Here is a 26754-nt window from a genome sequence, read left to right on the forward strand (position 1 = left end):
CCAAATGACCAAATGGAAGTTACTAGCTCCCTGCAGCTGATTTGGAAGCCAACTGCATCCCACCGAAGAGCAGATTAACACACTAACAAGGTCACTAGCCAGAAATATGGCCCCTGCTCAGACACACAATGATCAAGCGTCTCTGGAATCAGTGATGAAAATTAAACAGCCATTAACTATATGGAAGAAAGCTGTCTCCTCTTATCACCTCCTATTTCAAGAATAGCACATTACATGCAACTTGATGCATTTAACCAGGCCATTCTACAACAAGGAATGCACAGTATATCTGACCCTCTGTAAATAAAATCCCTTATATGAGTCCAACATTTGGCATGGGAGGTCCAATCACAGTGACAAACAGCTGCCATGTGAAAGTTGAAGGAGTAAATCCCCCTTTGTATCATTTCAAGGTATTTGTGGGACTTTTTAAAAAATACGCTGTTTTATTCATCTGCCCAGATGAATAAAAGTTACTTCTAAGAATCAGGAACGTTTATAGCAATGCCTTCCCCTATGTCACTTCATTCATACACCATGACAGAGATTTGCTGTTGTTTCATTTCCTTCTTGAATTTCATTTCCTTCTTGGATTTCACTGGTGTCATTCCAAGGGTCAAACTGCATCTTCCAAAGAAACCAAGGCCACAGCTTCAGAGCGGATGGAAAAGATGTCTCACAGGCTGGTTTGTACTAAAAATATCAGCAGGAACAGAGAAGTACATGCTCACCACGAGAATCTTTTTCCCTGCCTGGCCAGTCCACTGGAATCTCTGGGATATTTCCCATACGAGCCCAAGAGCACAAGTCAGCACAAGCACAACTTTAACCTGTCTTTTAAAGAAAGCTGTTAGAGGATCAGAGAAGGTTATGAATGAACAACTGAAAACACACACTCATCCCAGGAGCCACTTAACACTGGCACATTATTGGTACTGCTTTAGAGAAAAAAAAAAAAAATTACACGCAGGTGGCTTCAGTCTTCTTTGTATGTTCTGTCATATATGGAAATGCTTTTGGACAAAATAGTTAAAGAGGAACAGAGAAGACGATACCAGCTCAGGTAACCAAGGGTTTAGTAAACTGGAACTTACAGCCTCCAAAACTGAGTAAAAATGTGCACCCCAGAGGCCAAGCTGAGTGACACCTGGGCAAGTGCTCCAGGGTACAAATGTATCTGCAGCTAACACCACAAGCTGTGTTTGAGGATGTGAAAGACCAGGTTCAGCTGGTTTTGCAAAAATATCCTCAGTCTGCTGGTAACAGACAACTGGATGAACTCAGTGCTGCCCGCTACAGACTCCTCAGATTTGCACTTCTTAAAAATTAATAAAATGGTTTATTTTATATATACATATGTTCCAAAAAATTTATACAGTTAAAATATCAAATTAGTGATCTGGTAACAATACTGTTCAAAATAATCTCTTTTGTATGAACATTAAAATACATGTTTTTAAAAGCGTTTCCTTTTAGTGCTTCCAAAGCACAGCGTGTGCCAAGGCCACCTGAAGAATCTCCGTCCTCCTCACAGGATGAAAGAGAACTGAAGTCGGGGACCTGGGAAGCCTCAGGTGCACTTTCATAATGTCTGCAGACAAAACAGAAGAGAGTCTGAGGTAGATTGTTTAGTGACCATCAGGTGGTAACAGTCACAGGGCTGTCTTTAGCTTTTATTAACACAATAGCAGTTTCTTTACTCTCAATCTACACTGAATCTCAAGTTTAAAGGCATGGCTAGCAGTTCTTGGGAACAAGACCCTTGTCTCTGTGGTGGCAACATGCAATTTTACCAGTGCAGGTGTTTCTGGGAGGGTTTTTTTGGGCACACACAGGCTCTCTCCTCGATGCAGACAGTGTGTGCATTTGACAGTGCCCCACTTTAGTGCAACCTGCTGCCTATAGCACGTAAATGTCTAATGACAGCGTTCAAATGAGTAAATTCTCATCACCTGCAGGAGGGGCAGCAATGGTTATTTTCTTCCGCCTGTTGAGCAAAGAGCACCCTCCACAGGAAAAAGCCACACCTTTCATAGCAAATCCTTAAGGTTATAGCCCAGCTTCTGCCGAATCAGGCTCTTAAAGTTAAAGCTCCACTGCTTCTTCTCAGACTGTGACAGTAAAATCACTTGACTGCTGAGATGGTGAGGGCAGCAGCTACATCCTCTTCCACTCTTCTGTGGCACAGCAAACTCATTCCTGGTCCGCATTCGTCTGGCCGGTACATTATTATCTACTGTTGACATGATTAACTCTGTTGGGTGGGCTGGTGAAATCTAGTTCCTCTAGTATTCTCTCTAAGTGTTGTATTAAGACCCGTTTTTTAAACCTACAGAAGAGAGGGAGAGCAATATAAATTTCATCTTCCAAAAATACAGTTGAATAACTCAAGAATATTCACCCATGACAAACTGTATTGCCAGAGGCTCTCTGTTTCCAGTAGGGAAGAGCTTTCCTTATATTTCTGGCATTAGAATGGCTAGAAAATTTAATTTAATACATCTGCCCCATCCCAACCCACTCGTATTTTGAGTTTGTCTTCAGTAACAACCTGTTACTTCTCTAATTCTTATTTAAACTTTAAATAAGGACCACTTACTACATAAAAATGTAACAGCAGTTTGACCACTCAAACCATTATAAATTAAGTATGTCAAACAGAAAATCAAAATACTAGCACTGATGAAGTTTGTAATTTCTACCACAATCTATTAATATTTAATTTATTACTCCAAGTCATTACTATCTATACAAACCTTGCTGCTTCCTTGATAGCAAATTCAATGAAATACTTCTGAATTTCCATAGGTCCTTGCACCTCCTCAAGAAGAGAAAATATTTTTTCATAATCTAAAAAAAAGGTAAAAAATTCAACCATGTATTAAAAATTAATGTTGCAGATGCAATTTCAGAAAAGCTCAAGAGCCAAATAAGGAAAGCAAAGCCCAATTTCATGTATCCCTGTATGATAAAACACATAAGGCAAGAAAAACACCTGCATTAGCTCCAAGAGCAGAACAGAGGTGATAGAATAATTTAAAATAATAGTGATGATCTGGGAATTGAAATGTGGCACCAAAGATTAAGGTTCTCTTTAAAGAGCAGCAGCTAGCAACATTTATCCTCAGAAAATGCAGGCTGGCTAGAGAGAAGTCTCCCATTTCCATGGTCCGTTAACATGCATGGGGGCCACCAAACCCTCATCTGGCCTGGAGCCATCGTTTCTGTAAGCAGAGGTTGCCATTAGACCTCTAGAAAGACAAATTATCAACTCTTAGTGTGAGCACAACAAGACTCTCCCATTGGTACAAGGTAAATACATCCACTGCAAAAGAATAAACTGGACATATTAAACCGGAAACAAATTCAAAACCAGCATTGTTTCACTACTTCCCATAACTGACCCCAGTATGAATACATTTATGGCGCTGTGACCAAGAGTCTGATCTGAGTGATGCAGTAGGCAGAGGGGGCATAAATGGTCAGGTCTCTGAAGAGGCATACATATTCAAGCCACTAAAATTTAGCTTCTTTCTTTGATGACTGCTTGAATTCTGCAGCAAGAGGTGACTCACACTGAACACACTGTTTTACTCCACATCACCATCTACTAGGCATGAATTTGGAATAAAATTGGATGAGCCCACTTTGCAGAATGTCACCTTTAATCTTCAATTCTTACAAGTCTGTGGGAAGTGACAGTGGTCAGAAAACAGATTTTAGGTGATAGTGGTCAGAAAATAGATTTTAGGCTCCACACAATGGCTTGAAGCTTGTGAAAAGCTGGGCACTTAACAAAGTCTGCAACTCTTAGTGTTTCATCACTAATTACTCTCACAAATTTTTTTTTTTTTAAATCACTCTGCCAGAAACTGTTACTACTGTCTTTCAAGCATATTCCAAGATGCACCCTTACAGAGATGTGCCTTCAACCTGCAAAGGGAGCTTTGACAAAGAGCAACAAGTACACTTCGTGTACATAGGAGCAGTGCAGCCTACAGCAGAGCATTCAGTCTCATTAAATCACTGGTAACAAAACCAAAACCTCTGAAGGTGCTGCTTTTGCAGGTCACTTCTTCACTTTGCAGGTCACTGTCTTCAAGAGCAAACAGGGTGACTTGGCACTCAACCTCCCAAGCACAAGTTTAAACTTCAACTCACCTGTCCAGCATTTGCTCCTTTTTTTGCCCCTCCACTGCTTATTTATGAACAACCAGAAATTACTCAAAATCTGAAGCTGTGTGTATACTGAAAACAGCTCCTTCCTTCTAGGAGAATTCTCACACCACATACAATAAACACTACTAAAATAAAGAAACCTGAATTACTTACTTCTTCCAGGCTTGCGAACCTCTTTCATCACTTTAATTTTGATGTCAGCATTGCTTCCCTCCAACATGGTAGGTGTTATTTTAAAGGAATTTGGCACAGATTCAGAAGTAGACTCCATGGCCCGCTTTTGGTCATCTCCACTCACACTGTAATTCAGAGGCCCTCGAACAAGAGCATTGGCACCTGGCTTATGATCCAACCCATCTTCACTTAAACAATTGAATTCAACAGGTAAGGAGTCTAAGTCGTTGGGTAACATCTCATCCTCTCCCACAGCAGCTGGAACCACAGGAGCCATTTGGACAGGTAAGCCATCAATTTGCTTCTCCATTGACTGACAATTTTCTGCTTTCTTCTCTCCATTGCCATCTTGGACAACATTGTTACTGATATCTACAAGTGAAAAATACATATTTTACTGGTGGACAAGTGCAGCATCAAAAGAACTAAATACAAATGTAGCACTTCTTGTCTGAAGTGCTGTGTAGCAATCTGACAGAGCTGGACAACACTCCAACACTTTTATTCAACTGTGGATGTGACCAAGCAAACACTCCCTCTTTGGACTGTTACATCTCCTATTGTGAAGTCTGAATACAATGTTCTGTATTCCTAGTGCAGTGTCATGACTCCTAAGTAAACTCATGTCTTCCTTCTCTTCCCCAAACCCAGCTAATGGAGCTTTCTTCTGACTCCATTTGCTGCAACAGGTGGGTATAAAAATTCTTATTTTTTGGGAAACAAACAGCTGCATTTTAACTTTCCTTCTTTGCCACGGAACACCCAAAGAAAAACTAAACGCTGATTTGAGATACTTTCTGTCTCCAAACAGTTTTTTTAATTTCAGATTTCATCAGCTGTAGCACAGGCCTGTTTATCTAGGCCAACAAAAGAAACCCACTCCTCCATAACAGCGAAACAGACGCACTGGCAGAACCTTCTCCCTTCCTCCCCAGACCCTCCCCACCAGCCCCTCAGCCGAGCTGCTGTACCACAGCTCAGTATACCTTTATTTGCTGGGACACCCTTGAGGCTCAGGTAGGAGGGGGAGCCAGGAGCAGCGGGTGGCCCCTTGCCACCCACGTGGTTGGTGACGACGGGCGGTGACTGCGGCCGCCGCAGCAGGGGGGACATGCTGCGCCGCCTCTTGAGCGATGCCGGTGTGTTGGGCTCCCCGGGACGCTTGATCTTGTTCTGGGGCCCAGCCACAAACTCATCGGCTTCATCTATCATCATACCCTGAAAAGGAAGTAATAATTTAAGTAGCAGTACAAAACAGCAACTGTTTCACCGATTCAACTAATGAGAAAAGTCCCTCTGTGTTCAGACTCAAGTGGCTTTCAGAACACTTGACAGCTCTCAGAACAGAGATACCCAACGTAACCAGAGAGTCCAATGCCACTCTGTAAACCAACACAATTCCATACGCATTCCTCTTGAACCACATGGGAGACATCCATCCTTTCCACAGGCTGCACAGGTTAGCAGTATATTGTATTTGTGGGGGAGAAATTCTACCCACAAATAATTTCAAGTTGCATTAAACATAAAGCCACAGCAGGCAGCAAGGCCCCTCCTACCTTCTTGTCCTGTTTAAATGGATTGCCAAAGGTATGGAGTCTTTTTGGTTGATCTGGGTCAATTTCTCGAAGAGGTGAAGGCATCATTTTCAGGTACTCCTGGTAATTTCCCATCTGAGCAACAGGAACACTATGAAGGCAGTCTGCAACAGAAAAGAAATCTTAATTTAGTCCTAAAATTAAGGCAGTACAAACTTCACAACTCAATTTCAAGTGTTAGCATTAAAGAACTAGAACTGATTACTTCTTTTGACTACAGAGGATGAGCTGAAGACTATAACTGTGGAAATATGACTGGCAAGAGCTGAGCTTAATTGGCAGAAGAATAAAAAATAAGCAAGTTTAATTTCTGGGCCACTACCTGCATCTTTAGACAACCAGCACCTCACAAGAAACAAAGAGAAGTCCTCTCTGCTTTAAGCCCCCATCACTTTGTAACACGTCTACTAAACTCTGGCGAATGTGAAAGCTCTCACATGAAACTTATTTTAAATTTCACAGCAAGCTTGACATCTTCCATGACAGAAACCAAGTATTTCCTTCCCTCCCCTTCAGAGTCAAGAAAAGAACATTGTCTGACTCAGCAAGAGATGCAATGGCCACTTCTGCTCCCACACCAGAGACAAAAACCACTACCTTAAGGAAGTAACAAAAATAGCTGTATTCAAACTATTGATGAAGAACTGTGACTCCTTACCTTCATCCTGCCCCAAGATAAGCCTGTGTGTTTTCAGAAGATTGGTTCTCATTCTAGTTAGCTGGTCTAGAAGACTGCGACGAGGAATATCATATGCATTTCTGAATGCCTGTGGCTTCAAATCCTAGTTTTGTAACAAAATTAGTAACTTTCAGTTAATCCATCAGTTCTCATACATGGAGAAATTCCACTATGAACTGTAATACCATTAACTTTTAAAAAATATTTTTAAGTAACTTTAGAGCTTCGTAACTGCCTACAAGCAGCTCAGTGGCAGTCTTTTCAACATGAGCTTATTCAGCATTACTGCTTTCAGCTCGATTAAGAGTAAGCACATTAATTTGTGGATGAACAATAGCTGTCTTTTGCAGAGACTGACACTTAAAACACAGTAATTTTCATTTACAACCATAGGGTTCTCAAACAGTGTCCCAAAATCAAGTGCAAAAACATTGCATTTATTCTTCTCCCTCCTTATGTCTACGCTATACTCATCACAGTTCAGTGAAGGTACTTCCTTCTACAGTAAGTCCATAAAAGTTACCTATTTAAAACAGATGAGATTAATTGCTCAGTCATGCAAGATCACAGTGCTGTTTACCTTGTTTAAAAGTCCTATGTGGAATCCAGCAAATTCTTTAACATTCATTTCTGACAGTCTCAGAGGAGATTCCCCAGTGATCCCTTGCAGCAGTTGTTTAAAATCCCTACTGTGTACCAAGGAGAGGCCACTGGAGTGATTTTTCACTTTTATTCCAGTTTCTTGTGGAACTTTCTTACCCACTGAACCTATTATCCGTTCCGATTCTATTTTTGTCTAAAATGGAATCACATCGTGAGTTAAAGAATCAGGAGGCATTGCACATTCCCAGTAGAAAACACACAGTACATTAGCAGAATAAAACTACAAATTTAGTTTCCTGCTACCTACCCAGGGATATACTGGATTACATAGATTAGATCTCAAGCATAAAGAAATCCTAATGTGCTAGCATATGGAAAAATATTTAGCCAGTGTATCTAAATTTATATGCCAGTAGGAGGTCTGTGAATATCCCTGATTTTGCTGCAAGTCTGTGACTCTCTTATGTCCCTGAAGAACCATCTTTAAAGGGAAAGAAAAAACAAAATGGAAGGTAGGATGTCTTAGGTTACAATAAAGTTGCATCTAAAACAACAGTATTATTCAGACATAATAATATATTTTCAGTTTAATTTTTGAAGCAACCTATGAACTAAGGTTTGCCCTGTATATTTGTAACAATGTAAGGGAGAAAAGTTGCAAATGACACCTGTTTTATTAATACATTTTTAAAATGTATCACTTCTCCAATGAGTCCAGATTTTTTATTACAGCTATAGAGAATTTTGCTGCATTAAGCTCTAACTGTATTCAGTTAATTTTTTTTTTATCCGCTAGCAATACCTCCAAAAGCGAAAAAAAAATAAAAACACCCTACCAACCAAAACCCCAAAACCCACTCTGATTGCAAGCCACTTCCCCCAGATCTCCTCCCCTGCAGAGTTTGCTTCATTATCTGTGGGAAACCAAATTTAAGGACAGCAGGAACACAGCAGAATTCTGGAATTGCCTGTGCCTATACAGGAGCTTATAATGCATTCCACACATTCAAACTGTTCCATGTGCTGAGAACGTCTGTGAGAGCCACAGCAGCCATCTCGAGTCATTCCAACTCCACAGTGCAGATAAATCATATGAATTTGCATATCATTAGATTACCAAAATACCACAGGAAGTTTTATGTCTAGTAGATGCACAGTCATTCAGAGGCTCTGGGATGTATTTTGTGCATTCTTTAAGGCGGAGGATTTTTTTTTTAATGGGGTAATTTTAAAGGCTGCACTGCTTCCCCACTGCCTTCCAGATATTGAATAGCTGTTTTAAGAATCCTTCATGCTAAGGAGGAAGAACTTCCAGGCCCTTACACCTGGAATGGCAGGTGTAAAGAGAAAAAGATACATAGGACTATCTCCCACCTGGTCACACTTAACACATAAAAATACTTTGACCTGAAGGAAACAGGAAGCTCAGATATAAAGCTTGAATGTGATTTTACTCCCCACAGACAAGAACGCACATTTTTGGGGGGGAAAATACACATTGCCAAGGACACATGGAAATAAACATGAGATTAAAAGCAAGCTTCTGACTTCAGCTGTGAAGAACAATGGTAAGAGCAGCCATAAATGCAATTAGTGATTATCTTTGGAGTTTAAAGTCCAGCAGATATTTAAAGTATAGCTGAAGAGATTTTGTTTGCATTCCTCTCCACCACTTACAGAAGGCACAATCACTGGCTACAGAACCATACTGGATTCATCCACATTTGCAGTGGAAATGCTCACCAATCTTCAATCATAATATATGCTGCACATCCATATGAACTCCCACAGGGATTAACTGCTTTATAATGAGATTACCACAAACTAAATAATCAACGCACTTCTAATTGCAAAGGTTTCATCAATACTACCTGTTGGCTGAGTTTTTTAAGGTAAGAGATAACACTGTAACTAAGTCCACAATCTAAATTATCTGATATCAGATTTGGAGCTCCCATCATCCTTAGGGCTTTCTTTAATGGCTATAAGGAAAACAAAATACACAATAGTAAGAGAATAAGTATTTAAAAAAGAAATTTAAAAGCTCAATTATAGGAAGCTAAGGCACGTAGATTAGTGCTCTAGCTTTTCCACTTTTGGCCACTAAAATTCAAGTCTATTCAGATAACACGTGACATGAGTTTGGTGTCTAACTAGCTCACAAGGGACATTATGCCACATCACCAAGACACCACACAGCACGGTGCCACTGGCAATTTCCACTCAAAGGCTCAGGTCCAGAATAGCCGGGATGATGCAAGTCCATATTGAGGTGCATTGTCCAAGCTACATGTAAAAGGTGACACAGTGCCTCCCTCCACCCTTTATTTGGCCCAGCCAATATCACCTTCCCAAAGTTCTAGCACTTCACCCACATTAACAAATAATCTAATCTGCATTTTCCTTATCCAGTTACAAAAATAATGCCAAATTTGGCTTCTCTGAATGTTCTGAAGTACTTTTGATCAGAATTGATTTAATATTTCATGATCAGAAAACACTTTTATTAAATACTTAATATCTTAACATAGTCACTACTCCTCCTCAGTATTTCTACAAAATTTAATTTTTAGAAACATTTGCTCTAATCTACATACCTCTGAAAGGCAGAATGCTAACTACTTAAAATGCCATCATAATTATGTAAAAAAAAATTACTAGGAAGAGGTATGATGCTAAGGAATCTGTTCACACCAGCCATTATACCCCAAAGGATGAGAAGAGGAACATACCAGTAAGTAGTAAGGAGGCATTGTTTTTAAGTAGTTGTCAAAAGCCTGTCGCCACTTCAGATTTGGCTTAAGTTTGTGAACCTTAAACAAGTCATCTGCAACAAGGAAAACAACAAAAGAAGGAGTCATTTATACAGCCCAGACCTTTAGCTTTGTTCAAAACTATGCCAGCTTTCCCTCCATTTTTTACTCCCACCCATCTCCCATGGGCTTCCCCCCAAAAACTGCTCTTAACCTGAGGTGTGAAGGATTGGGAATCCCCAGTCCTAGCTGCAGTAGGCAATCCAGAGCAAGTCCCCATTACAAGCAGACTTACAAGGTACACCAGACTTAAAACACTGCACACAACTACCAGTAGCATGGAAGGTGCAACAGATCCACCTGTTAAGTTTCACCTCCCTTGCCTCTCTCTTGTACATCAGGGAGTCCCTGTATCTGATTGAATCAAACAACATTAATTTGGTTCAATTCCCATTTTCAAACCATCTTTCTTCTGTTCAACCTGTATGATGAATTCTGGTCTCCAGTAAAAATAATCTTCGGCATCAAAGGGAAAGGATATATAAAGTCCAACCGGGGAATCCTTCTGGCCAGCTCTGCTGGACTTGCTGCCAACAGCAGCAGCTGCACCCAGCAGACAAGGAGTTACCTCCAGCCACAACACCTGTCTCATGCCAGGGCAGCAAAGTCTCCCATAGGTATAGACGGGAGATTGAAATTAACTACTGTCCTTTAAGAGAGGGGCAACCAGACATTTCTCTCCTTTGGGTACTGTTTAAGAAGCACTTTACTCACTCCAGGTGTGCACCTGGCCATTTAGGAACGGCTGAGGTGAAGCATGGGCCTATTTGCTGTGCACACTGTGAACTGTGACTGTGGTCTCTACACAAACACAGAATCCTGCAATTTACCATTTGCAATTATGAATCACCCACTGAAATAAAGGTTCTTCTTAGTAGGATTGTGGCATGCTGGCAAAGTGAGGCTAATGGAAGGATTCGCAGGTCTGGAGAAAGGGATGTCCAAAAATTAGCTGGGGAGAGCTGCAGGAGAGAGAGATGCACAGAAGAGGATGTGCAAAAGACAGATGTAGCAAGGAAATTGTTTTTTCCATATTGAGTTTTCAGGAAGATATACTTGGAGAAGAAAATTTGACTTGCACAGTACTCTGCACAAATTGAACAGATGTTATAATACTACTTCTCAAGTTCTCACAGACAAACCACACTCAATTCCAGGTATTTTCCAAACTAAATTAATTCTGAATTACATATAAAAACCACACTACAGATGCTACTTCTCTTCCCTGGCCTGAAGAAAGTCAGTTGGAGTTGGAGAGGACAAATCAAAATTCCATTTAAAATCTCAATATACTTCAATCTTAGCACTATTATCCAAAAGAACCTGGGATGATATCATGACATGTGGCAAATATAAAATAACATCCGCTCTCATCTCATAGATCTACTACCTTTTTGCAGCAAAACGCAAGTTAAACTACACCCCTCCCAAGAGTCAACATAAAAAAAACCAAACAAAAAACCCCCAAAAATGACACAACAAAAAAACCCTAAAGAGCAGAACATTCAGTATTATAGTATGTACTAATATTTTACAGTCTGTGAGCTGCCTGAGTACAGCTGGAACCTTAAACCCCTTATCAGCACTTGATCAGTGTCTCGCTGCACTATGAGGTTGTATCAGTAAGAACACGGCACTGTGACATGGCACAGCCACTCCTCAGCTCAGCCAGCTGGGGTCCTTATCCATAGCACAGTTCTACTCCCACATCAAATGCAAAAGCACCCCCCTGATCTCTACCATCCTAGAAAAAAAATTCTCAAACCCACGGAGAGCTTCAGCTTTTTAAAATCCCCACAGCACAAGCTCATTACCACCTATCAAAAGGGTGGTAAACACAGCCACAAGTTTAAGAGAACTTCACCATCAGCATCTTACCTGCCTCTACCTTGAGAGATTGAGACACACACTGTCAGCAGATTGCAACACAGGCACCTGGAAGGCACCTTCTCCCCTGCGGCCTGGGCTGCATATGATGATTTATACAAACAAGCAAACTAACAGTAATCCAGTTAACTCTGTCTTTCACAGATTAAACCCCAAACTTTTGCAGATAAAAATCAGAAAGTATTGAAAATAACCCTCACATAATTTAGTTTTACTTCTACCTAATTATCTTCAGATACTCATTTCTGTATAGTCCACTGTCCTGGTTTAGGGCAAATTTGGGAGGAAACCTCTGAATGGGGTTCCTCTGGGGAGCTAACCCAAACAGCCCCTCCCTCTGAACATTCCCCAAAAGTGATGTAACCGATTCGAACGATATGAGGGACAGGAAAGACTGAAAAGCTTCATCCCCTATTCCTCCTCTAACAAAGTGGGAGCAATTATTCATAAATCCCCAAAACATGCTGCTGGAACTAGGACACATGGTAGGAGGAGAAAACCATAAACCAAAAATACCTGGCACAAACTCCAGTACTTTCATAAACTTTCTATAAATCATGATCACTGAGCCCAACAAAAGAAGAATCCTAATTCGTACACCTCTAGTATAAAAGCTATGTGTTAGGGACAACACTGGAGCTAATTCTGGATAAGAAAACAAACCTAGGGACCAGAAAGGTATTAAAACCTCAAAGAAACCTAGGGATCAGAAACACAGCAAGAGACATCAGGAATTCAAAGAGCAACATGGCTACTGACTACTTTATCCCCACACAAAGTACAACCAAATGCAATCAATAATCAATACAAGTTTTTTCCACTCTCTCAAGCCCTGCAGTTGGGCACCAGTAAAAATATATTGTCCTGGTTTAGGGCAAATTTGGGAGTCAACCTCTGAACTGGGAGCAAACCCAAACGGCCCCTTCCCCCAGCTGGTCCGGGAAAGAATTTCCTCAGAGAAAAGTGGAAAAAAGTATTTATTTAACAAACAAAATGCCCACAAGCATGTGGAATGAAAAAGAAAAAAATTAACAATGAAACCTCTCACTGCTCTGAAGAGAGATGGCAAAACTGAGGAAGTTCTCACCAGAAGTTAGCTCAGCTCTCTCAGTCTCTTATCAGTCCCAGTCCCTTCGGTGCTGGAAAATGCCAAGGTCCAGACCCCTTTGGGCCACAGGTATCAGATCCTGGTCCCTCTTTGGGTTTTCAGTCCAGAGCAGATTTAAACAATCCCAAGAAAAGGAAAAAAACAGTCCAGGAAGCTTCTTTGCCTCAGCTAGCTAAACTAACTAAAAGGAAAAAAAAACCTGTCCCTGGCCGCTCTTCATGTATCCAAGGACCACACAGTCCCAAGGAGGAGGAAAAAGGAACGTGGAAGAGTGAACACTTTTCAAAAACAAACTGTGCGCGTCTTCTTCCCTGCTCACCCTCAGAACCACTCTTAAAGGTACAGAACACAACCTACAGCACACAGAACAGACAACTGGGAATACAGGTGTCATAGTCACCCCAGGACATCCACTTCATGCAGAATTCTTTTTATTTCTGAACTCGGAGTTAGAAGCATTGTATAATTTGGAACATGGTACTAAAAACCATTAGGAACAATGGCTGCAAGCACTGCAACTCAAGGCATCAGGTAAAACCACACAGACCAGTTAAGTGGAAACTGTATTGCAAAGTCTTTATCCACTTCAGATTAATGTACAAAACAACCAAATTCAGACAAACAGGATAACAATACACACTTTTAACACTCAGTACTATAGAAGGGGGGCTGGGATGAATCTTTTAAGATCAGTGAACAGTTGAAAAAAAAGCATGACAGAGAGGAGAGTCAGCAGGTAACTCAAGTAGTTCAGCTGGAGCCTAAACTACAACAGTTCAACACCACGTAACCCAAAGTAAAACTTAAAATTTTTTATTAAATCACCACTCACATTAAATTCTACCTGAGCAAGTACACCACCATTTCCTGTTGACTCCTGTAATTCCCCTAATTATGCACTAATAGACACAATCTTTTAATCCAGGTAGTAGATTCATGATTCTACATTTACAGAAAACAGTATCCTTCCCTGCAAACCATCTAGCCAAAAATAAGGCACTGCAATGGAAAACAGCATCCATCATTACCTAAGAGAGGTATTGTGTCAGTGTTTCTCCATTGATACAAAACGTTTCAAAATGTATTTGGCTGTCCCTCCCGGAGCCATGGCACGCTGGGTTCACACTGGTGAAAATATAGCTCTTAGTTTCCAAAACATACTTCCAGGTTCTCTCACAGAGACTGTAAAAGCATCAAAGGAAGCCATCCATGCTGCAGTCCTTCACAAGTAGACACTTCCTAAAGGCTCATCCTGTTGCATATTTAGACCCACAGAAAAAGGGTATTTAACCACCTTCTCACAAGGCATTTCTTGCATGGGTCTTTCACAGCTGCTTCTGCTGACACTCCCAATGAACAGTCACTACTAGTGCCCAGTAGTGCTTGCCCTCCCATTCATGCAGATAAAAGGAGCCAAGGAAACATCCTAGGCAAGGCAGAAGCTTTTAGAAGTATACCTCATCTTTACTTAGCTCTCCCTAAAACCCATCCTTCAACTTTTGCTTCATAAACTTGGCTGTACAAATGTTTTTAAACAGAACAGCACCTGAAGTACAGCAGCTTTGCAACAATCCTTCAAGTGGAAATTTCTATCATCTGTGGGCCAACCATTCAGCACTGAAGCACGTCAGCATCTGCCTGTGAAAAGCTCTGCCTTCAGCAGCCTCCCACTGAACAGAAAGAATTGCACCCCACCTCCTCAGTTCTGAGAGCAAACCACCACCGAGCTAGTCAGGACTTCTCTGTAGCTTTCTGAACACAAACTGGAGCTGCTCATCCCACATTATTCATCACCGCTGGAAATGGACCAGAGACCATTTTTGTAAGACAACTAAATGCAGTGTATGAGTCCATTAACACACAGACTGTGTGGCTCCACTGTTTTATCAAGTCCTTTTAATTGGTTCCTTTCCCTTACAAAGCTTCTGAAAGCAGGCTCTGAAAGTCGGCTCTGTAAGTCAAAAGCCAGGAGAAGCTACAGCATTCCCAAATCCACTCCCAAATCTCTTGCAGAAACCAAGACATAAAATCATGAAAGCTATAGAACATGGTACAATTTACCTCCTTCAGCCATGGACCACTATAACTTGTTTCAAGTGAGTATCACCTGCCTACCTATCTTACTTGTATTTAGGATTGTCTTATACTATTTTTCAAAAAGAGAATTAAAACTTGGCCTGCTCAGGAGGGCAGGAGCAAAACAAAAAATACAAGCAAAAAAAATCCTTTAGCGTCTTACTATCTGATTATAAAGGTTGAATACATTTGATAATAGAGTACAAATATACAGTTGTAAAGTGGTTTTGTTTTTGAAAGAGCCACCAGAAGGAACGGAGACAGATTATCCACAGTATTGTCCCAACCAGTCCTCCAACACAACATTCTACCAGTAGGACAGGTGCCACTAGAACCACATTGATGTACCAATATGGGAGGTAGTAGCTGAATGGAGCAGACTTCTCCTGGTCTTGGGAGTTTTCACATACTTTCAAATCTGGGTGAGAGTAATGAAAAATTGGTTTTACACACTCAGATCAGTCCTCTGCTGAGCCATCTGTATCCACTACTAGTGTGTATGAAGGGAGACACAGGGGGAGTGCTCCTACCTACCGACCAATCCAAAAATACGTAGTCAGTATTGCTGAAAGCGTGTACAAATAATTTACCAGGAATGGTGCTTATCTCACTGATTTTCTGTACTGCTGAACAGAAAAGGGCCCAGATCTACTTTTGCGTTGAAGGTATATTCCACAGAACTTAATTCTACCATGCCTTAGAGACCAAGGATAAACAAAGTCCTGGAAGGAGATGTGAAGGTAACACCGTGCGTGTTTGTATGAACAACGTGGAATGCATGGGATTTATGCCCTCAAGAAAACAACCTCTTCACAACTCAGGCAATGTGGAAGCTCTGCACTGTCCTTTGAAGATCCTTCAGAAATGTAAGAAATGGATTACCAAGTGAGTAAACTGCAGAATAGCACTACACGCACGGGAAAGTGCCTTTCTGCAAAGAGAAGGAAGAGCTTTACACCCCTGTAAAAAAAAAAAAAAAAGGCAGGGGGAAGACAAGAGCTGCCAGGGAAGACACAACAGAACTGTAAACGTCAACATCAAAATTAACAGGAAAGTTAATTTAGGATCAGTGATGGCTTTTCAGCTAGTGGATCTGTTGCAGTATTTCAGGAGCCACAAAGTCATCGAAACTCTCTTCCTCCTTGCACCCTTCAGGACAATTATCAGGCTACACAGATAATTATAAAAGACACATTATCAGCAAGCACAAGTTTGTTCTTTTTTGGTTATGACCAGGATTATGAAAAAGCATTCCTGAATTGTGTTTTGATCTTTTTTTCCTAGAAATGAATAAAAAAAATCCTGTGTAAGACAGTAAGACTCAGTTCTCTTGGTCACTGTTCTTCTATATCACTAAACACACCCACAAAAACTAGAACAAAAAAGCCTCAAAGCATCAACAACTGAAAGCATCAGTGGCACCCTGGAAACTTTTCTCTGCCATTACCTTTATGCCAGATCCCTACCAACCACAATTACTGTGGCAGTTACTCATACAGCACCTTTTTGTATCATCTTTCCTTAGAAAACAATTTCACTGTACGAATAAAAAAACAAAAACAAAACCTGATCCATTGGGCAGAAAAGAAATGCAGTTTCACTGCTCAATTCCTTCTTACTGCTCTAAACTGCATTATGGAATTCCCTCTTCCCAACACCCGTGACAAACACACTGAATCTCATCTTCCAGTAAAAAATAAGCTGCTACAAGAGCAACTGCAAAACCTGGATACACCACACCCTAAATGAGGGAAAAGAATGGAGGTTGAAGCTTACTCCAGGTTAAGGAAGAGGCTACGTGTCTAGGAGGTGAACAGCATCAAACATGCACTGGAAGCAGGTAGCTCTCCTCCTCTGCTGGAGAGAAAAAAAGGGAGAGGGGGTATGAAAATCCTCTCCTCCCAAAGTACGTTAAAAGAGTTTGCAACATTCTCTACTCTCTGATCTCCATTATTTTATAACGTCTCAAACTAAGTCAGAACACCAACCATTACTGTTTTGCTTTTACTCTGGAGCAGCTGCACTGGCAGTCCAATGCAGATGCGTTACCTACCTAACAATGGAAGTAAAACAGGGTAGTTGTAAGGCATCACAAAGAGGTTTACACAGGTTAAAGTAGTGCTTGCTTTTAAATACCCAAACGGGTGGCCAAGTTCGCTGTATTTTCCACTGCTACTCACAAATACCTGACAAAGAATAAGAGAGATCACTGTATTAGAATGAACAATGTGAAGAATATTAAGCATGGGGCATTTAAAAATTCAAATCAATCTGAATCCAATTGCATTAAGACAGCAAATTATCAAGCACAGATAAATCTGAACACATCAGGGTGAGTATGGCCTTACATTCCCCAGCCACAAAATGGAGACATGCAACATTTAGTGTATACCCAGTAAGCATGGAAATGCTTTTCACAGAGTAATCTCTACTGCTTTAGTGAAACTACTGTGAAGTGATGCCCTGAAGAGTTTTTGAAATTATTTAAAATAGGTTAGAGGACATCTGTTGAAGGAATGTTAAAATAAACAAGCTATTTGAAATCAGTCTTCTGACTCAAAAATAGCACAACTAATATTTACAACACTGACAAAGAAATGCAAAATGTTTTTAAGCACAGAAATTAAACAAAACAAACAACCATCCAAGAAATATCTTGATTGTGCCCAGTGCCAACATTCTTAAAATTGACATTACTTCTTTAAGTGCACATACATGAGGGTCTTAACCCTGAAAAGCACTTCATGTAAACAATATTTCAACAGAATAAAAATGGTAGATGTTTTTGACTGAGGCAAGCAAAATAACCCACATCTAAGTCAAATATAGTCTTCCTAGGAAAAAATAAACCTTGCAGCAAATAGCAAGTGGTTTTCCTCTGTTTTTTCAGGGCATAAGGAACTGGGTTTGTTACATGGTTTCTATGACAATGAGCCTATTTCTCTGATTTGTAAGAGTCTGATGCGTAGCTGGGAGGAGAAAAGCAGTTTTTGAAAAACAGCAGATTAATTTTAGTAACTCAGGCAAATAATGGCCCTATGAATGTTTAAAGACCACTTTTGAAATTAGAGGTTTTTTTAAAGTAACGTTAATTTTTCTTTTGAATATGCATGTCATATTTTCAACTAAGCTGTAGTATCTATTAAGGGATACAAAAGCAGAGACCCCTCCATATTCACCTTTCCAGCTGAAGTATCACACTAAGCATACTCCTAGTGTACATGTTAGGCTAATATTTAAAGGAACGCCACCAAGAAAGGAGCCTGATTTTACAGAGGACACAGAAACTTATAAAAAATTACAAAAGGAGCATGTGACAAAGGATTCAACAACAGAACTTCGACCTCTTCAATGCCAATCTAGCCAACAAGATCAACAGCTCCTATTCAATTCCCATTAGCAGCTTCAACCATCAAATGAAAATGATTTTCAGCTGTTCATTAGGTAACATGATGTAAACTAGTGCTGGGTTTTTCCCTGTAAGCAAATGGAAGCCTGCAGAGAATTTCAATTTAACCAGAAATGGAACCTGGGGGGCATATTTCTTAGCAAAATGAGATGGACCTAGAAAAAGAATTAAATCAGATTACAAAGCCTGTGGAGGGAACTCAATTCTGGCTCCTGATACCTCTCATAGAAAGGAAGTAAGTGAAACCTTGACATGTTTCTTCTCATCTGCTGCAGAGTTTAAACCAGACCCCAATTCTCCTGGCTTGCAAAGACTGAAGAACCTCAGATCACCCATTACATTTCTAGAATCAAATAAAGGGCACGTACCTGCCAGCAGGTATGAGGAGACTTTCGTTCCAAGATGTACTGGGTGAGGGGTGAAGGCTCAAGCTCATACTTGTCAAAAGGAAGCTTGTCTATGACCATGGGCTCACAATCCACACAGGAGAACCTCACCACAGGGTGAGCTGTGCGTGGAGGCTGAAAGGGAGGGAAAAGGGTATCAGTTTTCATATATTTATGGTAAAGAAACCAATTCTCTTAGAAACACCCATAAGCAGATATTTCACCACCCTGTAAGTCTTAAAACATTCAGTTTCCACAATATTCTTTCGAAGAGAATAGAACACAAGCTCCCATAACCATCTATATTAACTATTTAACTGAAAAAAAAACCAAAAAACTCACACACTGATACATTCTTCCCACTAAGAGAAAAACATGGCTACTATGATGCTATTTGTATTTAAAAAGCTTGGTGTCAATCAAGCCACAACAACAGACAGGTTTAGAGGAAACTTCAACTCTTCTTCTCAGCCTGAAGTTCACAGAAAAACAGACATGAGATGGCACTCCATCACAAAGAATCTCTCAAATCTCTTTCTCTTTTATTTCACCTCTTTAATCTGGAGGTGGGAGCAAGGGGAATGGACAGACAGTACCTTGTCCACTTGCAAAGTGCAGGAAGAGAACATGCCAAACAAAAGAGATGTTCAGAAAGGCTAGTGAGGCATGCCAAATGTATGATCATTTCAGTAAGAAAAGGACAAATTAATACTGTTTTCTCCTTATTTTCTGCAAGGAGCTGCTCTTCTGTTCCAGTTTAATTCTTCCCGCTAGTGAAAGAACAGTCCACACATGAAATAATACTAAGGAAAAAAACCCATGGTTCATCTTCTTTCAAAAACAAATACTTCTTTTTTCATGTAAATGAATTTGATAAAGCATTGATTAAAATTCAATAGGCTCACTACGATTTGTGGTACCTGAAATAACTTAAAGTTCAATTTTATAACCTTTAAAAACCAGTCAGCAAATTAACTAACCAGATACATGGAAGTCAACTTTCTGGATACAAGAAATGTCACAGGTTACAGTATCCACATTAGATTATACCACTCTGTTAAAAACTGTTAAAAACAGTTTTTAACCTTTTAAAGTGAAGTCACATCATATTATAAATAGAGAAAGTAAAAACTACTCTATCCATTATCTATTTTCAGTCTGTTCAGCTACTACTGTACAATCCTTTTTTCAGTTCTTATTTTACTTACCAGTGTTGGTGAATTCTGATCAGGCCAAAAAGATTCTGGGATTGGCCAATGCCCCACAGGAACACCCGTTTTAGGGTTAGGCCGTACATAAATGAGTTTATGACAACTATGCCACGGTTGAGAAGCAAATGAATTGATGGGCCTGGATGAATCAACAAGTCCATCTAAAATTTAAACAAAGCAAAATAACAAAAAGAAAATGAAAAGCTACATGCATGCATTTGTCTGCTAGCAAAATTTCTGTATTAGCAGCCAGTAAGGCATTTTCATTACTTGTTTCAAAGACACCTTTACATCAGAGGCTGAAATAACCTACGCATCCAGATGTATCACAGAATCATCTGAGAAACAATCACAGTGTTTGTTCTGATCTCCCTTCTGCTCCTGTGGCACAGCCATTACACAGTGAGTGCAGCAAGGCATACTCACGTACTACGGGAAATGTATTTGCTTAAGCTCAGTGTCTGACACGACTCCCACAGGCAGCACCAAGCTACTGCTGCTGGTTCTGCTGTACCTGGGAAGGCTGAGAATTGGCCTTTTAATTTTTACATGGGCTGCAATGCTCACTGACTGATGCTGCTGCTACTGGAAACTCAAAGATGAGCGAAGTTTCTTGGAGAAGTTTGATCCATCTTGCAGGAGGCAGCTTTTGTCACATTTTTAATTACAACAATTCACAGATCACTTAACCCCACAAGCCTGCTGCAAAGGCCAGTGTTCCCTGCCAGTCCACTGCAGTGCACCAGCACAGACACCCTTGCAGGCTGAGGACAAAGAACTCTGTAGCACTACAGATGTAACCAGTAATTTTCAAAGACTGATCTTCAAAGCAAACAACACAGCAGAAATCACCCACTTAACCAATCTTCCTTGTTCTAAAAAGATCTTACATTACTAATTTTCCTTGGCTTACAGAATTGGCCAGTAATACTACAGAAACCACGTTTCAGTGACATATCAGTTTGGTTTCCCTGCATTATAAAAACAGTGATTTTTACAGCTTTTACAGGTTTTACAGGTAAATCCCATATTTCTCTCTAGTTAGGACTTTCTCAATTCCCATATAGACGATAAGTCTTGACATTTTTATACATTCACAGTCACAGTCCATCACCATTCAAATGTGACAAACATAAAGTAAACAAAAATAACCCCTGAATTTCACCAGTCGTTTTGCCACTTAGGAGAGAACATTTGGGCCACAAGGCACGTGGGATTTTACTGCTGCACTATCCAGCATAGTATTATAGGAAAGCTTTCTTTAAATAAGCAGAAGAAGAACACAAACATAGAAAAAGCTGATTCCAGAATGAAAGCAGGAATAAAGCTGGCCTTGCTAGAATGTTCAGGTGATGCTAAAAGCTATTATGTTTTCTGATATTCCAGGATCCTAACTTCCTAAACTGGAACTGGTCAGCCCTCTCCTCTTCCTTCAAGCCATGAACTTCATCAAATCTGAAGAACTGCTTCACAGTTGGAGTGCACCGTCCTCTTTTGCATCTGACTGACAGAGAGCAAAGTAATTCCTTGCCCTTTGCAGTTTTTCACTCACAGCTAAAAACATTCACCTGAAACTTACTGTTCTCTGTTCAATTAGCAGAATGAAAATGTACAGAAAATTAAGCATTGAGATTGCATTAGAGATGTTTAGTGTTTAAATACACTACTGCTAGATTTAATTATTTTAAGTACAGTCTTGACAACACTGTAATTCAAACTTAAATGCTTCCTGCAAACATTCACTTTCCTCAGCCATCCAAAAACAGGTAAGAGGAGTGACACAGAGCCAGCCAGCAGTAGATGATCCATACAAGCATGTGCAGACATATGGCATCATTTAACTTAGCAAGGATCAAACTAACACTTGTAAAAAATGCATCCTGTACACTACAGGGAAAAGCTGGCAGGAGGACATGAAACACTTAAGGAAATCTACATACAAACAAAACAATTTGTCTTAAAAATTAGGAACACGGTAAAAAAAACAACAATCACTGTACCTTCTCCAATAGGAGCTGGGTCTGGTCCTGACTTCTCAAAGTTAATAACAACTCCACTTTGGACTTTTTGAACTAAAGATTCTAAACACTGATTCAACATTCTTTGTGTCCGAACGCAGTATGAACGACCTATGCAAGAGAGAAATTACACAGGGAAACAAAAAAGCAAATTTTGAGTAAACTTTCTTAAGGCAGATGTTTTATTACCTAAGTCACACTACAATTTTATCCAAAAGAACAGCAACAAACTCTGTAAAAACTTATGTAAAAGGCAAAGTACTTAGTAAACTCAATACAACCATGAAAAGCACCAAAACCTCATAACCTGCTGAGATTGTTACTAAAAAGAGGCCATTAATGCTTCATCAGGCTGGACAAAGGCAAAGTTTATACAGGCCCTTAAGGCCTGATTTCATCAAGACTATATAATCTATCTGCCTTTGTCTACCCAAACCTCCTCCTCTCACACAACAATTTCTCCAAGCTCCAATGAAAAAAAAAAACTCTAATCAACATACCAAGCAAGAGGCTTCAGAATTAATCTTTCAAAGATTAAATTTAGCTTATCAGCCCTGCAGGGCTCATGACAAGAAAAGCTAACCTCCAGAACAACCAAAGAAATTTCCAAAACCTCCTACTCCATTTAGAAAATGCTGTCAACATTTAGATTCGTAATAGGAATACTGCTTTATTTTAAAGTTCTCCTGTGCTATTGGAATCCCAAGAAAGCACTACATGGATTCACATGGACACAGAGTAGTAATTCAGACAGAGAAAACAGGAAGACATGAAGGTGAATTAGAAGAAAATAAGTATTTCAAGGCAAATGCCAAATGTGAAGCAAAGCAAAAAAAGCATCCAGTTACCTCCTGTAACCTCACACATCTGTGTGATAGCAGATTCATCAGTAGGCACACTCCCAAGCTGCTCTGGTTCAGCAGATGCAGCTCCTGGCAAACGCAGTACCAGAGCAAACAGCCTTTGATCCCAACGGAATGGTTCTTTGGTTAGTTCACTTCCAGGCAAAGGAGAATTCAACGGAAGATGAAGCTGGTAAAAAAATATTTAAGAACATTTTCCAGTATTTGACAAACAGCTAAAAATATCACATCCGAATTCATTCACTTATCTGTAAAAGACCCTGTTTCTCTCCAACCCACTAATTTATCTGAAGCTCTCATCTCAAAACCCTTACAGACTATGAATTTGGGGGCTGCGCAGTGACAGAATAGCTGGTTTCTATTCTCTATAAAAACAGGTCAACGATGAAGAAGTACAATTAGCAGGGGAAAAAACCCGATTAATATTCATCTCAGCATAGCACCAACTTGCACAATTATAACCTGAAAGAACTTAATTCTGAAAGAACTTAATTCAAGTTTACCTCCTCTTGGACTCCAGCTGTATTTGTCAGTTTGTTTCCGTCTGTGATGGTAATCAAAATAGATGGCTCCAAAAAGAATGGATTCCTTCCCTAAAGACAAAAGCACAAGAACGCTAAGAGCAACCTTAACACACAGGCTTAGAGGCTTGTACTCTTGTCATTATAAAATAAACAGTTAAGATAAGCAGTCTTTCAAAATAATCCTGAAATTTTTTAAATATGTGTAGAACCACACAAAATGGGCTACTCTCCCGTGTCTACAGTTGTGGCATTTATACCCTGCTTCTTTGCACTTCAGTAAGGAAAAAAAAAATGCCAGCATCTTCCAGGGGCCTTTCAGCAGCCATAGTAAGAAACAAAAGTTACCAGTTCAAGGTCTCAGACAGAGATATCCAACATTAAAAAAAAGAGTTAAATGCAAAAACGAACTTGAACTATCAAAATCCCTCACCAACTATAATTTTAAAAAAACGTAGAAACATAAAAGACAGAAGCCTATAAATAACTTGTTACCTGTCCATAATTGTCTATTCCAGACACTAATCTATTGAGATTTAACAAGTCAAACGATGACCTGAGCGCCTGACCAAGGGTTGTTAGTCCTGAAGCCTGAAGGTTTTTCAGTTCATTCATGAATGTTGCGTGGTTTTCCTTCCATCCAGCCTGTTACATAAAACAAAAAAAGCTTATTAGCTATTCTAGCAGCAAACTGCAATCAACTGCAATTGGAATTTATCTCTCTTCCCAACAAAAATTAATTATATTCCTGATTAACAGACACACCACACCATTTATATGCTGCACACACCTAATCCAGGTATGCACAACTTGATGTGAAACACAGTTACACCCACAATGGGAGACTCAAGAAACACTGCCAAATGCTTGAAAAACTTTGCATTATAATGAAAATTGCCGTAGAAATGATGCTGTTAATAGAATTATTTGGATTCAGCATTTGAGTATTTTTTTAGGAGAAACTGCCAAGTTTGGAAATCAGAAAGGCAGCTGCTAAAGTAATGGCAAAGGTAAAACCAAGATAAAAGCAGCATAATGTCACTGCCTCTTCTGACATACACTGATTCCCTTTTTGTCCTTTCTTCCATAAATTGAGTCTGGAAGGAAAGAAGGGAGCAGCTGCAAACACCCTATCTAAGAACCAAATCACTGTTTAGTGTCTCAAGGTAACAGCTTAAAATTTTGGAAGTCTTTAAAAACATTACTGCTGACAAAGCCTAGGGATCAAAGTAACAGCAAGTGGTGTGGGTGGATCAGTCCAAACAACTCTGGACCCTCTAGTAAGCAGGCCCAACAGGTGTGATTCATATACCCTTCCCTTTAAAATGGTTTGCTTCACAGCTGGGAAGCTATTTTAGAAAACACCAGCTCATACTAGGGAACTGGTACAGGATTTAAAGATGCCTCAGCTAAAACAATCAAAGCATGGAAGTCCTGGATATTCCCATAATTCTCCATCTTGCTATTAGACTGTACTCTCCAAGCCACTCCTGCAGCAAGCAAGCAGTTATTCACCCAGGCTCACTATCATCTGGCACCAGAGACATTCCCGTGCTCCACCAGGAATCCCAGCTACGCAGACATGGAGAGGATCATTTCAGACAGCCTGACTTTTGCTGGGACAACCTCTGAGCAACACATCTTCCAGTGTAGCAGGTTCTCCTTCCTGTGCACTGGGCTCAGCAGCAACCACCTGCTGGCTGTGCCAAGCTGTGCAAGAACATGAGAGGACAGGATTTTCCTGTGCTTTTTTAAGCAGCTCTATCCCACTGCCAATCTTTAGTACACACTGAGGGCTCTGTAAATGTTCCTAGGATAGACATGTTCGGACCCGTAAAAGAGTGTAAGAATTGAGTAGGAAGGACATGTGATGATCAATACTTCTCTTGAGCTGACAAGCCTAAGCTGGGTGGGTATTTTTTTCAGAATGGAGAATTATCATGAGATGATGCAACAAAAGCATTTTGGTCAAGTTTAGCTCCCTTAACCAGTTCTTCAAGCTTAAGGGATACAAAAAAGAAAACTCTGCAACAGGGTAAAGAAAGAACAGGCTCTCACCAAGATTTCATAATGACAGCTTTATGATTAAACTGGCCTGGAAGCTCAAAAAAACTAGGTAATTCTCAGTAAAACACCATCAATACTCATACACAACCACAAAATATAGCATCTCATCAGCAGAGCCACAGCAACCTCCCACACCTGCACTCACCCCAAGGCAAAAATGAAATGCATGCATACAGTCACTGTTTTGGATTAAAAGTGACTTAGTTAATAGCATTTTTTCATAGTGAAACAGCATCCAATCCCAAAAAGATGATTTGTCTTATCCTAAAAAAACTTCTCTTAAACAATTTTAAGTGAACAGTTACCAAAATTGTTTTGTCTGAATTCTATGGACCCATACCCATAGGTGAGACTGCTGCCTTTCGTCTGGCAAAAACACCCATCTAATGAATCCATCAAAGTTCTTGGGAACAGCCAGGCTGGAGTTCAAAAAGTGTTTTCCAGCAAAGACCATCTGCGTTAGTTGCTGCAAAAGGACATGCAGGAACAAATAATTTACAAAGGAAACACTATTCCCAGTCTACTTTCTTGATTTGAACTGCAATGAATTTAGGAGTATTCTTTATAAAATAAACAGTAAGAGTCTTAGTGATATTTGGAGATTCTGCTATTTTCCTGTTGTGAACATGTTTGCTCAGCTTCCAGCTCTTTGTTTGATCTCGCTGCAGCATGGTCAACTGCCTGCAAAATAAAACAAGTACCATTTCCCCAGGTAGAAGTAGGGAAACTGAAGATACAAGGAGCAGCTTGTAACACCAATGGTTGGCTGTCCCAGAAAACTATTTTTCATCTTACAGCTCTCACAGGATCTTTAAAAATAAAGGCAAGGAGAAATGCACCTTTGAAATAAACAGAGTAAAATGGAAGAACTCATAGTAACAAGAGCAGCAAATGCAAGATTTCCACATCCACCTTTAAATAAAAGTCTGATCAGTTAATGTAGTGCATTCTCTACCTTATCCTCAAAGAAAGATTCTTGATTCAAAAACACTTAAATCAATGACAAGAAAGTCTATTTCTGTGAAACGTTTTTCTCCAGAAAGACTCAAGTCAATGTATGTAATGAAACATATTTCAGGGACAGAAACTCCAGCGCCAAAGAGGTCTGTACATTCTCCTTTCCCTTTATATAGGAACATTCTTATGGCAAGACATAGTCAAG

At 40.0% G+C, this 26754-nt stretch overlaps 1 protein-coding gene across 8 annotated transcripts in view; it reads right to left on the bottom strand.

The window, feature by feature from the left end:
• Nucleotides 1-1316: 1316 nt before the first annotated feature.
• The window catches only part of LOC136374140 (integrator complex subunit 6-like), a 41440-nt gene continuing 16002 nt past the window's right edge, over nt 1317-26754 (bottom strand). For 2 of the 8 annotated variants that reach the window (XM_066339353.1, XM_066339354.1), the window contains 16 exons: nt 24021-24170; nt 23508-23597; nt 22990-23173; nt 22124-22252; nt 20121-20284; nt 18895-19047; nt 17171-17303; nt 9966-10060; nt 9105-9215; nt 7211-7426; nt 6610-6733; nt 5913-6055; nt 5340-5571; nt 4333-4725; nt 2757-2850; nt 1317-2329 (listed from right to left, as the gene is read on the bottom strand). In XM_066339353.1, the coding sequence (XP_066195450.1) occupies nt 2230-2329; nt 2757-2850; nt 4333-4725; nt 5340-5571; nt 5913-6055; nt 6610-6733; nt 7211-7426; nt 9105-9215; nt 9966-10060; nt 17171-17303; nt 18895-19047; nt 20121-20284; nt 22124-22252; nt 22990-23173; nt 23508-23597; nt 24021-24170 (2511 nt within the window). In that variant the 3' untranslated portion in view covers nt 1317-2229. Of the gene's footprint in view, nt 2330-2756; nt 2851-4332; nt 4726-5339; nt 5572-5912; nt 6056-6609; nt 6734-7210; nt 7427-9104; nt 9216-9965; nt 10061-16893; nt 16975-17170; nt 17304-18894; nt 19048-20120; nt 20285-22123; nt 22253-22989; nt 23174-23507; nt 23598-24020; nt 24171-26754 lie in introns of those variants that run through there. The other 6 variants (XR_010745841.1, XR_010745840.1, XM_066339355.1 and 3 more) reach the window with 6 other exon arrangements.

Source organism: Sylvia atricapilla, chromosome Z (genome assembly GCF_009819655.1).
Source record: "Sylvia atricapilla isolate bSylAtr1 chromosome Z, bSylAtr1.pri, whole genome shotgun sequence".
Classification (NCBI taxonomy): domain Eukaryota; kingdom Metazoa; phylum Chordata; class Aves; order Passeriformes; family Sylviidae; genus Sylvia; species Sylvia atricapilla.